At 30.3% G+C, this 17,149-nt stretch overlaps 1 protein-coding gene across 50 annotated transcripts in view; it reads left to right on the forward strand.

Moving 5' to 3' along the window:
- Positions 1 to 17,149, forward strand: part of LOC118199817 (uncharacterized) — a 458,327-nt gene that overhangs the window by 273,773 nt on the left and 167,405 nt on the right. For 37 of the 50 annotated variants that reach the window (XR_015042642.1, XR_015042652.1, XR_015042660.1 and 34 more), the window contains one exon: positions 16,424 to 16,479. The exons of the other annotated variants lie outside the window; for them this stretch is intronic. Coding sequence is in view for 1 of the 37 variants with exons in the window: in XM_085822154.1 (XP_085678280.1) it covers positions 16,424 to 16,479 (56 nt within the window). In the remaining 36 variants the exon portion in view is untranslated. The remainder of the gene's footprint in view (positions 1 to 16,423; positions 16,480 to 17,149) is intronic. 50 annotated transcript variants of the gene reach the window in all.

Below are 17,149 nucleotides of genomic sequence, written 5' to 3' on the forward strand. Positions count from 1 at the left end.
CATTGTGTCGGCTGCTTGGAAAATGCTCCTCTGAAAAAGGTGAACAGAGGGCTTTAATATTTCGTCTGTTAAGACCTGCTTTCTGCCTTCCGCTCACTTCTTCACCCAAGAGAGTTTGTTTAGCATGTTGCAGAGAACATTGACTCTGGAGTAAGCCGTACGAGACTGTTCTGTTCTGAGATAAGTCCTGATTCCTGAGATGAGCCTAAAAACTGAGTCTCCGCGTACTTTTATTTGGAGAGAACCAGGGTGTCGTTATATGTTTCCCAACATCAGCGGAAGATATGAGTATGATAGCTGAAATGTAATTGTCTGAGAAGGTATTGTGTTAGACAGATGCACTACTTGTCTTTGATCGTAGCTGTTGCAAGGCATAGGGGAGAGATCTTAAAGACAAATGTTCGCGTTTTACAGAGGTTCAGTTGTCTCACACTTCAATTTTGCGAAAGACAGCGCTTATTTACGTAGGGTTAATCTTATGGACGATTTCCTGGAAAGTAAAGACATTAACCGGGTGAATTAGCCAGCCAGATCCCTTGATCCAAACCCTATATCTGGCACACTCCTTGGCATATGCACATTGTTTTTCACCTCTCAGAACATCTCAAGAACTAAAAACAGCATTGTTATGGAAGTGGAACCAACTGCTGCAGGGGTTCGTAGACTTCCTTTTTTCCAGTATGAAGTTATGAGAGCAGAATGAGTGTTACAGAGTACAATATACCCTATTAGCCTCTTTTTTTTACAACCTATGTTTTAGACCTACCTGCGCGTGCACAATAATTTTATGTGTAACATGACTGTTTTATAGTTTTTTTTTTCTTTCATTTTATCAGCTTATGTCCATACCAAATTTCATTAAAACTTATGTATAAGCTGCGAAGATGGTTAATCAAATGTGAAACTTATGTGAATTTTAGCATCAGTGTTTATTTTTTTTTTGGGGGGGAAGGTATTTGTGTATTGAAAAAGCACACAAAAGTTATCTGCCTAAGAGGAAAGATGCTTTCGTGGATGACTTTCTAAGGAAAGCTGTCTTGTGTTAACAATACACATGGGAATAACCACGAAAAACAGCCATGCTGGCCTGCCTGTTTATCTGCGTTTGAACTCGCGACGATTTCCTAGCAGTCTAACTTCGATTTCAAATGTTGCTTGAAGCTAGTGCAGGATTTTTAATAAAAATAATCCTACAGATATTGTTTATTTATTTATTAAATTCTGTTTCTTTTTTAAATATTACTCTACTTTCACGAAAATGATTTTTCTAAACAGTAGTTATCTCCAATTCTTTAATTTTGAACTTTATATTATATAGATCGATAAATTTACTGTGAATCATTAGATTTACTGTTGATCATTTACATGAACAAGAAAGATTACGAATTTTTATGATGTCTGGTGCAACTATTGCGCAATCTTCAGAAGTCGACGAAGGTTTAAGCAACTGCGCCCAATATCTGCAAATGAGTTAAGATCGCCCTGCTGAGGTCTTTTCACGTTTGTATAACAATAAAAAAAGAATAAATGGTACCTCACCTCATCCTGCTAGAGGTAAGCGATTCCACCCCTTTCCCTCTCCATTAACCCTCACCTGGCTAACTGTGTCAATAACCTATGGAAATCGGGCGTTTGAAGGTTAACCCTTTACCCTTTCTAGGTCCCTTAAGGCCCCTCTGTTACATGCCAACGAGAATAGTTATAGAAATGGATGCTTCGTATTTTTCGGGCGAAGAGGTGCTAGGCAGTAAAAACATTTCACATCCTAGTTCCTTCTTAGAAAAGTACTTTCTAGTTTAGTCCTATTACTATATTTTTTATTAAATCTTTAACTGCCACGATCACCTTTTTTTATCATTTGTTTATTTTTAATTTTGAAAAGTTCGGTTAAATCGTTGTAATATCGATTAAATATCATCTGTCGTATGCGGACATTTTTGAAAATCGATTATCTATTTAATTTCACTATTAAAAAAGTGCGTTTCTGAATACGAAGTTAATGCATAATTTAAAATGGTATTTGTTCTGCACTTCGTTTTTCAACCAGCATTATACTAACATTTTCCTACCAGTGTTGTGTTATGAGCGTCATAAATCAAACAGATTTCGAATAACAGGTTCTATACTAAATTTTTAAATTTACTTATTGATATACTATAGTCTAAATTCAGAAATTAAGAATAAAATCAGAAAATTATCATTAAGGTGTGGAATAGCTCTTTCTACATACAGGTTTTATTTTTTAAAGAATAATAAATGTATTTTTTAATATTTTAATATTTTTGCACCATTTTTTTCAAGAATAAAATGTGGAAATAAACGTTAGAACTTCTGAAATTCATTTTGAATTTAGTTGTAGTATGAAACAAATTTCAATGTTGTGCATGAACTCTTTCTGTTATGCAGCAAAGAATTTGTTTTATGAGTTGTCAACAACTATTTTTATTTAGGAAAAGTAGCGGGGTGCTTATTTTTAACATTTAAAATATTTTCATATATTAAATATTTTTTAAAGAAAATTCTTCTTCGCTATTTTCTAAATTATTTTCCTTCGAAATCTGGGAATAGTCATGTAACCATTAGTTCAAAATGATGGCTGCTTTTTTACAGTTGTTATTCAAATAATGGCTCGAAAAATTAAAACTTTTAACTGTTTTACAAGCTTGATCAAAATTTGATCTTCAGAATTTGTTCGATTTTATCCACCTGATGTTTTCTCACTTTTATTGAGTGAGTTACTTCATGTAAAGAAAGCAGACTTTTCAAAATTTCAGTATCTCGAAGTTTGCAGAAGCAGTAAATCATATTAAATTAAGCGCAAAGTTTCTAGTTCCTGTATACAATTTTTTTTTTTTTAAATTTTAATATCTTTAGAGGTTCTTTAAGGAACCTTATACTTTCAGCATTAGTTTTATTTTGTCAGGAGTACTACTTAAAGCTTCAAGACACACCCCATATAATTTCCATCAATTTTTTTGCATTAGGAACTTCTATAGCGGAGAACTTTCCAAAATGTGTAGACTATTGCAAATGTTGCTAACGTAGACCTATAATCCATTCGCCTTATAAGTGTTACCATAGCGCGATACATGATTTATTTTCCACTGATCTCGCACGTCTGACGTTGTTATTATTTATCGAAATGTTAGATCTTTAATTTACATTACGAAATTAATGTATATGTGAATGATTATGAATAATGAATGAATATGTGGATACTGAATACGTTTTAATAATAAATACGTTTTAATATCTTAAATGTTTATTTTACTTTTAGTAATACATCTGATTAATATAAATTAAAATATAGTATTTTAATTATTGAAAGATACTTCTAACGCGATGTTTTATGATGACGATGATGATTTGTGATTTTTCTTCTGTGCTTTTTCAGTTTCTTCGTTAATAAAAAAAATCTGATGTGTACTCCACATGACTTCCTTGTACGGAATATTAAATTAACGCATTTTTCTTGCATTTCATTTAAACTTATTGGATGGAATTAAATCTACTTTCTAGATAGCGCATAAACCACAATAGAATAAATGCACTCTTTAAAATTCACTATATTTGTTTACCAAAACAACAGTCTGGCGCTAGGCTCACTTAACAGCGTTATATTTCGTTCATATTATAACTCATAATGCACAAAATTTGTATCATTTGAAGAATTATCTAATCGTTGCCACATGTTCTATTCAAATACTCTAATATATCTAGAACAATGTATAAAAGAAATTAAGCAAACAGAACAACAAAGAAACAGTTTGTCACAGACGATTCAGTATTTGTCATTCAATTAATTCAGTTCTCACTTCGCGACAAGGCAAAAATACATACAAACTCAAAATATCTGTTCTTCGAAAAAATTCCAAAAGGATTAAGCATGATTTAATTCGCAATAATAAGTAGAGGCGTTATCTTTGTTGTTGCGAAGCTTAATCACTCTAGATTTGCAACAAATCTGCTATTCTGCTGTTTCAAATGTAAACAAATATGTCCGCCATGTTATTTAAAACTTAAGGCTTAATCGCACTTAAACAGTTTTTAAATTGTTGGTTAATTGTACAAATACTGCTTGCAGATTTACTAAAGGCATAAAAACCTTCACCGGAAGATAAGAACAACATAATTCAATCATTTTTAAAGAAAAAAATGCACAACTGAGATCAGTGAGCCGGGTAACAGAGTGGATACATACATAAATATATTTATATACGTTTGGTGCTGTCGAATGCAATCAAAATACGAGGTGCTCATCTACATGTTATAGCAGTCCTATATACAAAATTTCAACGTTCTGAGGCTACTCGTTTTTGAGTTATGCGAGATACGTACGTACATACATACGTTCGTACAGACGCCACGAAAAACTCTATTCAGAATTCGTTTTAAAGCAGTTTTATAATTGTTTTGGAGGAAAAAAGTCTTTTATTGTGTCCTTACGTACAGATATCACGCAAATACATCGTTAAATTGCATTCGAAAGCGGTCAAAATGGATATTTTCGTTGAAATATGCTGCCTGAAACTTTTCGCGATTACAATACTTCCTTTTTACTTCGTACAAGGAAGTAAAAACAGCGAAAAAATTGTTGTCTGCAAAATAAATAAATAAATATAAATAAATAAAACTGATTATTTAAATAAAACTTAATGATTATTATTTTATTTGCGATATGTCTGCATCCAGCATTTTTGTGCATTAATTTATTTAAAAAAATTATTACTAAAAGTTGAATTAGCTTTGTTTGAGCAATGTAGTTGGAATCGAAAATTTTTTTCTTCCCCAAATCTTTGTGAATTCAAAATTAGGTAACAATCCTTCAAAACTAGCATTTTCATTAAACTATGTTGTTTCTTCACTAAACGATGACTAAAATTCTATATATTTTTCTGATTTTATTCTTATAAAAATCATAAATTACGCTGATGTTAATAGCAAGTTAAGAAAATGTGATGCATGAAGAAAATTAAAAAATAAAGTAGCAATTTCTGTTTAAATTATCCCTGATTACATGAAAAGATTTTTGAAATAATTCTGTTATGATACGGATATAAAACTACTGAACAAGTTAATTAGATTAGTTAATATATGCCTTACATATATGTAAAATGAAATCTTTATACCGTTCGAGTTTATAGATATACACATATTCCTTAAAAAGTTTCATTTAAAATGCTGAAATTAATTCTGAAGGTGGAAATAAAACGTGTATTGCCATTAAAATCTCTAATTCGAAATTTTTCTTGATTATCAACTTTCTTTCAATTTTAAATAAAAGAATGAAGTAAGGAGATATAAAATGAAAATTCCTTTGCCCATTCGTTACGTGCTTCTTTTACTTCTCATCCTTGTGCAGTCATTACGGTAAATCCTATCAAAACGTTCTTCCTTTAATCCGTTGCTGACGCAGGACAAAGAATCAAACACCTCCATTTTGAAAACAAAAAGTCAAAACGGACAAAGGTACCAAAAAAATTGAAATAATAATAGCAATGGACATGCTTCGTTGCGCATTGGTCAACCGTAACATTTTTAATGATTATTATTTAATTTTTTTTACTATTATTATTGTTACAGTCACTGTGGTGCTCGCCGTCGCATTTAAGTAACCAACTATTATTTATTGCAGTCTCATTATAATATCACTTCCGATCTCAGCCACGCCCCAGTGACGTCATGGGACAATCGAGTGTTTTCCTCCGCGCATTGATTTTTTAGTTCCAGGCATGTGGAATCTTTCTTTGTCTTCTTTGCGGAACAGTAGAGGGCGTCTCATTCAACAGTCGTAATATACTGACTTGCGGTGAAACTGCTATTTGTTTTCAAATTCCAAATCGGGGTGACAACGCTCGATTTCATATCGGCATAAAATTTTACATACATAATAAGATTTTCAGTTTCTAGATTCTTAACAAATTGAAAAATTTAAACGTGATAAATATATTTCTTAATAATTATTTTATTTTGACGGTATGACTAGTTTATATTTTATGAAATATTAACTTTAAACGTGATAAATATATTTCTTAATAATTATTTTATTTTGACGGTATGACTAGTTTATATTTTATGAAATATTAACTTCATAACTTTCATAAACTTTTGCGTCATTATTATGATTTTAAAAATATGTCTGCTAACGCAGTATATTACATACCTCAGTGCAGAAAAATAATTTGAGCTTTTAATGTACCTTATTAGTCCAGAGATAATGTGGTTTTCTTTATTTTAAATGCCCATATATAAATTACATATATGTCTCATGCATAAGCCCAGGAACGGCCGAGTTCCGTGACTCGAATCCCGGCAAGTGGGCTGGCTGCAAGTGTGTTTTCGTGGTTTCTTCTTCTGTAACGTTAATATGAATCACTTTCCCTTAGGCAGACAACCCTTGAGTGCTTTGCTCTAATCAAATTAAACCAAGGCCAGGCCAGTCTTTCATGAGCAACCTAGCATTAAAAAATGCTTAAAAATTATTTTACCCTTTTTTTCCTAACTTAAAAAAAAAGAATAAAGAAAAGAAAAGTATATTTAATTAATTTAATTTCGGAGTATGATATTTAGGTTATTTGATTACCGTTTTAATAGAATGAGTAGATATGAGGCCATCTTACGCACAAGAAATATTGAGTTTTGAAATTATTGCGTTTTGAAAATAATCAAAAGTATCATCTGTGTGGGTGTTATTCTTATATTTTGCCCAGCATGATATTTATTTTAATTTTAATTTACACCCGATTTCCTTCATACTTAAAATTTTATACTTTGTTTTATTTCTTTACACTTATTTAATTATTTATTTTGATAATCATGAACTGTAGAGTTTGATGTTTATGCATCTTTTTTTATTTCTAACATTTACGAGTAAAAACAGTGGGTTAATTTTTCAAAACACGTTGAAAGTAAACAAATAATAAATAAATAAATAAATAAATAAAATAACAACATAAACATTAAAAAAAATCTGAAAGCTTTCAGATTTTACATTTCGCACAAAAGGGCATTTTTCTGACGTTTTGTGGTTATCTTTATTTACTAAATATCATGTTCTTCGCACTTAAACCATATAAAATTCAATTCGACAGTAGTACCACAAAATATTTAAAAACAACGTATCTTTAGAATTTCCGAAAGACAGTCTCGCGCACTGGACATAAGAATTCTTTTCTTTTTTTTTTTTTTTTTTTTCCCAAAGGGTTTTAGCCTAGAATGGCTATTAAAGTCGTTTTGGCATTTTGCGTCGATGTTGCCGCCAAAAATTACAGTCCTATATTATATTTAATGAAATTAAATAATGAAGAATCTGTATAAATGTACGTATGTTTCTCGCACGGTGATAAAACAACGGTACTTAGAGCCATCTAATGGGCATCTGGAAGCCCCAATTTGGAATTTGTTTTATTATCTATTTCATATTTTATCAGACATTAAAGAATTTTTGATTAACAAACTGAATGATTTCAAAGCGAGGAATGGCAACACTACGAAAAAAAAACATTTTTATCTCCAGCTCGCGAGAGTGTGTTTCGGAAATTTTAAAGATACGCTCATTTTAAAATTAGGCTGTAATACTGCTGTTGAATTGAATTTTATGGTTTAATTGCGAAGAACATGATATTTAATAAATAAAGCTGACACAGAAAACGTTAAAAAAACGCCCCTATGGCATAATCCGAAAAGCTTTCAGACTTTTATTTATTTATTTTTAATTTATTATTTTTTTTACACACCCATACACGTTTCAGAGCATTTGGGATTAAGCCGCTTTGAGACAATCTCACGGCGTTGGAGAAAAAAAATATTTTATTCCTTATACAGTGTTGTCACTGCTCGCTTTGAAATCGAGAGTTAATGTTATTCGGTAAACCATAAGGTTTTTATATCTTTCAGATTTAATCAGTCCGTTATTGATTAATAAACTGAAGGATTTAATAGCCATTTGTTGCCATTATGCGAAACAAAAGGATCTTACATTTATCGCTTACACACCCTTGCACATAACTGGTACTCAGTCTTTCGCTGTTTGGCAAAATGTAAAATCTAATAATCAGAATAATAGAATTGGATAGCAAACTGAACGATTTAAAAACAATAAAAGGGACTCTTACTAATTTAAATCTTTATTTTGCTTTTTTTTTAAACGTATCTCAATGATAAAAATTCAATGCATTTAATTTACAATATCTGCAACATATTCTTATGAACATTTTCAGTTTTATTATAATTAATAAAAGATATTTATAACACCATGCATTATATAACGGGTATATAATTAGTTATTTTTATGAGGTTCTTTTCCGTTCTCATTTTTTTAAATGGTTGTAATGATAAATTTATTACAAATTTCATGAAATAGCAAAACCGCCTGGTAATAGATATTACGCATGTGGATTGTCTTCGACGGACTTCAGCAACCATTATTTTTGATAATCAGGTAACTAAAATAGTTTTCATTCTATCTAATATTGGTATTTTATCGCAATGAAATATAGCAAAACAAAGAGGCATTAATATGTGCATGTATAATTCTAATAATATGTTGTTATGTTTCTGGATTGAACAATGCGAATAGTTGTTCACTCTCTTTTATTTTTAGCAGCAATTTTTTTCCCCAGCAAACTTTTACCAGAAACAGAATTCTACCGTTAAAAATTCTAGTTTTTCAAAACTGAAATCATTTGCAGCAAATATTTACTATGATGTAATCTACCCAGTTTGTCTAATATGTTATGATGTTATTTTTAAGATCTGTTTTTAATAATAATGTATGTAAATATGTAAGTAGATAATGTATGTAATTTAATAATAATGTATGTAAATATGTATGTATGTAAATATTAAAAGCAGTAAATTAGAAGTAATAATGAATTGCGGTAAACGTTAATAACTTTATTTAGTCCAAAGGGATTTGAATCCCGAAGGACTATTAGTTTCGTTTTGGCATTTTGCGTCGGACTCATAAATGTTGGTTCACTTTTCAAACTGTTGCCACAAAATGTTAGAGTCCTGCATTATATTTGAAGAAATTAAATAATGAAAAATCTGCATAAATGTATGTATATTTCTCGTATTGTGATAAAACAACGGTACATAGAGTCATCGAATTTTGAATAACGTAATCCTCCAACGAATATGAGCATGTGGAAGACCAAATTTGAAATTTGAAATTTGTTTTATGATCGATTTCCTATTTTTTAAAACTTTGACGAATTTTTGATTAACAAACTCAAGGATTTCAAAGCGAGCAATGGCAACGTTGTGCAGAAAAAAAATTTTATCTCCAGCGCGTGAGTCTCTGTATCGGAAATTCTAAAAATATGCTCGTTTTAAAACTATTTTGCGATATTTCTGTTGCACTGGATCTTATGGTTTAAGTGCGAGGAACATGATATTTAATAAAGAAAGGTAACACACAAAATGTTAAAAAACGCCCCTTTGGACGTAATTTAAAATCTGAAACATTTCAGATTTTGTTTTTTTGTAAGCGTAACTTTTCTTAGTGTCAAATTTTTTTTTTTTTTTTTTTTTTTTTTTTTTTTTTTTTTTTTTTTTTCCCGTGTCATGGGATTTTTCTATGAAAATAGACTGCTTGACCAAAGCAACTATCTATGAAAGAGAAAATAATGGAACTTTTGAGGTTCGAATCAACAGTAATATTGCAAATGTACTCTGAAAAATAAAATAACATAAATAATATAAATAAATTATGTTATGGGAAAAAAATAAAATGGTCTATATTTATTTTTCTAATCTTAATTATTAAACAATAAGAGGCTTTACGAGCTAAAAAAATTATATGAGTAAATTATGAAAAAAAGCAAAAATTTTGACCTCAGCTGAATCTAAATCTTTTCCTTTTTCGTTCTGCTGCTTATTTTTATTTTTTATTTATTTTTTTTATCATTATTTTTTTACTTCCGTGTTACAGAGATTTCTATCATTTGTCGATTGAATTTGGCCCCTTTACAAGAACTTAGCTCCCTTTTTATCTTTCTTTAGAAAAAGGATTTTGGATTCTACGATATTACTATATTATGTCATTAAAACCCGGTATGTAAATTGGAAACCAATGTTTCGCTGCTCCTTAAATAATTAATATACCCATTATGAACTTCGCAGGTCAATTCAAACGCCTCAAATTTATCAATGCACGTAGCTTTTAAATTTACACGTTTCGGTCATGTTTGCTTTTTTTTTTTTTTTTTTTTATTTGGCAAGTCAATTCGTCCAAGTTATTGTGCGTATATCTCATGATACACTCGCTCCAGCAGCCTCCATGAAAGCTAATTATTTGATCCTTATTCTCATATTACGTATGAGAAAATATTAATTATTAAACTATAAGATGTTTTTATGCTATATAATTAATACTGATCAGTTACAAATAAAAATATGAGCAAAATTCGCTGTGGTGATGAAGATTACAGAAATAATATCAATAGTAATCAAATTACAGCTAGTGTTGTATTAAACCAATGTTGCTGATGTTTTTAAAATAGTATATTTATTATTTTAAAAATTAAACTTAAAACTTCAAATTGCTATCCAACAGATCTGTATTTTGAAAATCTGGCATAATATTATAAATAAGTATTATTATGTGAAAAGTGTATTACGAAATAGTCGGGATTGAAATTTAAAAATTCGTGTTTAAAAAGTATACTTTCGAAATAATTCACTTTTGTATATCATCAGTATTTTTTCATTAAAAAAAAGTATGAAAGAAATTTTACAAGTTAATAAAGTAGGCTTTATATTTCTTAAACTAAAAATCTAAATCTTTTCCTTTGGAAATATTTTCCTTGAAAATTTCTTTGTAAAATTGTTGCCTAGCTAGCTTTCTAATATTATATAGAGCAGGTTGACTTAAAAAAAAAATGTTAGAAGCTTGGAAAATAGTTTACGAATTTCTTCTCTCCACCCCCCTTCTTTTGTTTATGTAAGGAAATTTAAAATAGAAAAAGGGGGGGGACTTCTGTCCAACCAGAGTCTCACCAGCGACCTATTCATTACTACCATATGAGCTATCGAGAAGCACCCGAACTTGTATTTTCAGAAATTAAGTTAGAATTTCACGCGTTGAAGTCAACTTGTTTACAGCGCTTCTTGTCTCCGCAACTACGGTGTCTCCCTCTGGTGTTTATTTCGGTAAATTTGACGTCAGAAGTAAGAGTTCAACTTATCTAAATTATAAATGAGAGCATTAAAAGCAAGCGAAATGCTATTTTAAATGCAAATAAATTGCTATATCAGTGACTCAGAAGATCTAATGCTGCTGTGTTATGAGTAAAAAATAATTTTTATTGATAAAATTGAAAATATTTAAAAGGAATTGAAGCCCGCCGACTGTTGTAGTAATGATAATTTATATATATATATATATATATTATTAATTTAGATGCCTACGTGATCTATGCTTACAATGTCACCCCTCCTGAGAGATTTAGCTTTTAATTTTTTTGTAGTTGGAGAAGAAGTGTAATTCTATGAAAATTTACAATTATTTTAAATTAAAGGAATAATATACATTTACTGAGAAAATAATACTTGTATTATATAAGAACTTTAATGTATCATCTGTATTATAAAATAACATTGCTTAGCTGTATATCTAAGTTAATCATTTAAAAGCAACATTTAAAGCTTAACTACCTCTTACAAAAAGTTTTATTAACTTCTATACTGTTATGAAAATCAATACATACTTTTCTGTTGCTGTATTATATCATGAGCCTCCACTACAGAATTTCTATACCTGTACTCTCTTATCTTCATCAGAAATAAAAATTACGTAACAACATATAGATTATAATAATTTATATTTTCTTCCTTTCTAATCAGATTTGTATACCCGAATGTCATTTTTTAAAATGATAATCAGGTGAGAGATTCATTATATTGATACTGTAAGTCAATTTCGCTAAATTCAAAGCATTATTTTTTATTTTTAATATGCAATTGCTGTTTTCTGCACATTATAGATTTTAATGCTAGCTACATCTATAATCTAGAGATAATTTTTTATTCTGTGTTGCGTTTTGTCTCATTACGTTATAATGGAATTTATTATTCGTCATTCTCCTACGTTGTAAGCTCTAAAAACTGTTGTCAATCTGGGGGGAAGGGCATCAATTTGTGTATCAGTTTATTATATCAGTACATTACGTGTCATTGCAACAAAGTGAGGCATTTAAAATGTTTTATATTATATAACCATTTGAAAATATGATGCTATTCCCACTTGAATTAATTCAGAATTTTTTGTTATTAAAAGGAAGTGTAGCAGAAATCGAGATATCTGAATTAGCTGTTATTGAAATATGTCCAGGTATTCAAAATATCTGGATCAGTGGGTAGCCGCCTTCCCCCTCCCCATGCGCTAGATATGTATTTGCTTTAAACAAGTAAGAATTTTTCCGCTTTCCTTCATAGCGTTTTATTTTATAACGCATAGCTGTCAAATGTTTCTGCATAATTGGAGATATCCATTCCTTGCACCCAGAGTGGCAGCGTTGTCACTTTTGTTTTGATCTCTTTTCAGAAAAAGAGCATTTATTATGACTAAGCAATAATTCGAAGCATGTATAAAGATCAGTAAGCTTGTATAGAGTACAGAACTGCTTCTTAGTTATTACTTACATCGTGCCCATTTACTGAACATTGTTGGTAAAGCTACAAATCATACACATTCATTTAAATTCCTTTATTAAGCTCTTAAATACCTATAACGTAATATATTATCTCTTATTTTAATCTAAATCTTATTAAATCAACGAAAATCTAAATAAGCAGCAAAAGGTGTAATGACGAGCTTAATTTTCCTTGATTATTAAAAATAAAATAAAATGATAAATTGATATGTGTCATTTTATTTTATTGATAAAATAATTAAAATAAAATGATTCAGAAAAAAATGAAATTTCGGATAACCTGAGTTTCAATGTACTTGATAAACGCAATTTCGTGGTTGCCGGTCGTTTTCTGCTGCCTTTTCTGTGAGGATGCGTTACCCTCATTATATGATCACGTGAGAATATTATCCCCCCACCTTTGGTATGGCTTCCTTTGTCATTAATCACGTGACTACTAAACGTCACGCAAGGATTTGCCCAACCGTGTGCTTTTCGAGTGGGATATCAAAAAAGTGGGAGTCGACTTCGATTTGTGGGATTTGTCATTGGCCAGATATAAGGGTTGGATTTTGACCGTCGACCCCTGACGATAGACCCCTTAGTTGTAGGTGGTGTAAATTCAGCGAACTAGGTCTAAGAGGGGCGGACGGGAAGTTGTCGAAAAACGTTGAATCGGTATTGCTTGGTTAGAACGCAAGATCTCAGAATCACTTAAATTCAAAAAGCAAAAGAAAAAATTAATGAATGCATTATAAAATTCGTTTTTGAAATTAATAGAGAATATTGTTTTTCTCTTGCATTTTCAGCGTTCATAATTTTAAATCTCAGTCCTTTCAATTAATTATTTGGAAGCGGACAACTTGTTTCACTAATTACAGTTCAGCTCTGGTTAATGTTTGGGAAGGCCACATGTAATATGTATTTCATTGAAAAATTGATTCGTTGAAAGCTAGTTAGTGAAGCTGCCTGTGAAGATGCTATATCATCATTCAAATAAATAAATAAATAATAATTCCTCCCCAACCTCCTTCACGTTATGTCTATTTTAGGAGTTGGTAGCATTCCAGGCTGCTTTTAAACTATAACTTATGTTGCTTATAATAAACTAGGAGAATTGAAGCAATAAAGGAACTTTACAGCAACATTAATTAAAGTTTATGCAATTATTTAATTCTATAAGTAATTCTACACGGGTTCGAATACCAGTAACGAATTGTGACTGATTTCGTTATGTCGCGATTTTAGCATATGTACGCTTTCGCGATTTTCAGCATATATGATATAAATACGAGCCAGTTTTCTTTCGAGTCCCCCACAAAAGCATTAGTTCCCTTAGGCAAATAGTCCTCGAAGTCTTTGCTTTCACGTAAGCAAACAAGCCGTTAGTTAATAAGATTAATCAATAAAGGGTTTCTAATATTATTCAATAATATATACAACTGCTACAGAGTTTGTTCATTATATATCACTTTTTAAAACGTGATTATTCCATTAGATTGTATATTTTTCCATTTGACAACAGCATAACTTTTCAGAAAACAATAGATTAGGATAATTAAAATAGTACAATATTTGTTAAATTTCAGCCCTTTAGAGAATTAAAAAAAAATTATAAATCCTTAAATTTTAGCGGACAAAGACCTTGCCTTAACTCCATCGCTTAGCCTCAATGAAATGCTTAGATGTTAATCTGCCTGCTCGAGTTTTTATCGCCACGGGTACTTAAAGCATTAAGCATTTCAAAAGAATCCAAGACAAAGACTGAAAATATTTAAAATATCTTTAAGAACTGACTGTTTCTACTGCTTATATAGTTGCAATTGAAAATGAAGCTGTCTTGAAACTAACTGCTCCTTTCAGTCAAAAGCGATATCCAATTAATATAAATATTGTTCAGAATGCAGAATGCAGAATGTTCAGAATGCAGAATTATGATGTGGGGGTGTTTCTCCTTGCATAGACTAAACCTTTGGTCCAAATTCATGCTAAACTCAATGCCAACGCCTCCTGCACTATTTTAGGTGACAGTGCGCTTTGTATATCGTGGCATTTGACGGGTTGGACCCATGTAACTTTCAGGATAGTATTGCCAGCTATCATGTTGCGAGGTCCACCATGGATTAGTTTGGCGACAGTGGGGAAACCGAATGGATTGACCTCCCCAAAGCCCAGACCTGAACGCTATCGAGACCCTCTTAGGGCAAGTTGGATTGCCGAATTAAAGGGTGCAACAACGATCCAATATTCGTGAAGGATCTTACATGTCTTCTCTAAGCCGAGCGGAAGAAAATAGTAATGACTGTCAAACAAGGACTTGCGAAAAGCATGCCCGTGAGAATTGAGGCTGTAACTGCCGCTTATGGAGGCTCTAACATCTTTTAAATATGAATAAATTTTGTTTTTCTTTTCTATGAAAGATGTCCAAATACTTCTTGGTAGATAGTGTATAAAAGAGGTTTTGTATCCTGTAGAATGATAGTACTCATTTGGCCTCGAGATTAATAATTGTGTAGTTCACCAGGGCTAAAATTACGATCATCATGTTCTATATCAAGCACCCACGTGAAAAATTCATCTACATTAAATTAAAATGTGTTCATAAAACTATCTGGACGACAAAAAATTCATAAAAATATTTAAAAATTATATAATTAAAAACGTTGTAATTAAAAGGGGAGAAGCCAGAGAAGCAGTTGAATGCATTTAGCAATAAATAGCTCAGGTCTCCATCACATTCGAAGTTATGCAAAAGCAGTTAATCACTGTATGTCACAAATGTCACTGTATGCCACTGTATGTTAAAAAAAGTTGTGTTTCGTTAAAAAATTAAATGTTATTCACATGAAACATGTATAACTAGCAATTTGTGTTAATGTATTCATAGGCTACTCCTGCTATCATTTAATTTTTTTCTATCAATTTATACTATTATTTAAAATTAAAAATTTGTAGGATAAAAATTGTTATTAGAATCAAGTGGAGCATTTATAATAACTGTCAAAATATATCATAATCATACTCAAGTTTTAAATTTATTTCAAAATCTGTAAAAATTTCTTTAGGTGTAAAATAACTATTTTATTTTTAAAATGTGTTGCATATCAATAAAATATTATTTCCACCTAAATCCGTTTATGTGACTGAAAAAAAAAAAAAAAAAAAAAAAGTTATCTATAGTTAAAATAATATTCAATTCCTATGCCATTTTGATTTTAGTTTATTTTTGTATATTATTTGCTTATTTATTTCGTGAAAGAGCTATAATAATGTGGAGATTTAATTCTATGTTGATTCTGTTAAGCAGACTCTATCAAATAAATCAAAGAATTAAATATACACAGATTCTTTCGAAAGTTCTATAGCCTTAGATTTTTAGTTACATTTTTGGAAATGGAAACTGCGGTTATTATTACACAGAAAAATTATTGGCAGACATGTTATACTATAACAGGTTTTGTGTAATGCTTAGGTTTATTTTTCATAGTGTTTAGGTAAATTAAATAAAATAATAAGTTAAGTTTTAATTCTTACAAACATCTTATAAATAGGTTTTATTTTTTACACTGAAAATTGTTTCTTGTCATTTTTTTAGTTTGGGGGCATTTTTAACCATTGCCTCATCCTTTTTGCTATATTGTAATATTTAATATTGATTATTTTAATGAACTGTGTTTGTATATTTAAGATTAAGAGCAGAAATATTCTATTTGGAATTCAGATTTAAAACATTCCTGAAAATAATTCCTTAACTTGGTTTCCTAAGGGTATTTCTATTTCTTTTACAGATTCTTATGCAGGCGATTGGTAAACAGCGAGGAGAAAAATCCACTCATTGCTATAGGTAATTACAGTTGTGAATTCAATTACAATGAATTGACATTTCCTGTATAAATCTCATATATCTGCTACTAATGTACTGAATTGGAAATAGGGCCTCGTTTCAAATAATCATAGCTTAAGCCACTAGAAAACTCTTTAGAGATAGATTTTTTTTTTTTTTTTTTAGTTAAAGAATCGATTTTAAAGCTGTCTTTTAATACATCGAGCTCCCATTTTCGCATTTAAGACAACAAATGAAACCTAGAAACAGTTACAATGGATGAAAATGAAACTCTATGCCTTTTAACTAAAATTCCAGCATTCTTTATTTCTTACAGTATAGAAATAACCTTTCAATCTTGCTAATTCAAAGGTGTTTAGATGATTGGTTGAAAGAGGAATTCAGTGTTTGAGCTCTTAGTATATATGATTTACTTTAAAATATTTACAAAGAATTGCCTTCGGCAATTTCAATGAATCTGTTTTATTTTTCTACGAATGTTTAAAAAATATTGAAATAATCGTTGATGGTTTACAGTTAGAGTTTGTCGCGTTTTTTAAAGTAGTTATGCTACATCAAATCTTTTTAAATAATTACTTATTCTAAAACTGTTTATTTTAATATATTTTGTGTTTATTTATAAGCTTCTAACTATCCAGGAAATGAATACTGTTTTATTAGTTCTTTTAAT

This window comes from Stegodyphus dumicola, chromosome 8, assembly GCF_044657685.1.
Source record: "Stegodyphus dumicola isolate Sdum_Otavi_A_Nest chromosome 8, ASM4465768v1".
Classification (NCBI taxonomy): Eukaryota; Metazoa; Arthropoda; class Arachnida; order Araneae; family Eresidae; genus Stegodyphus; species Stegodyphus dumicola.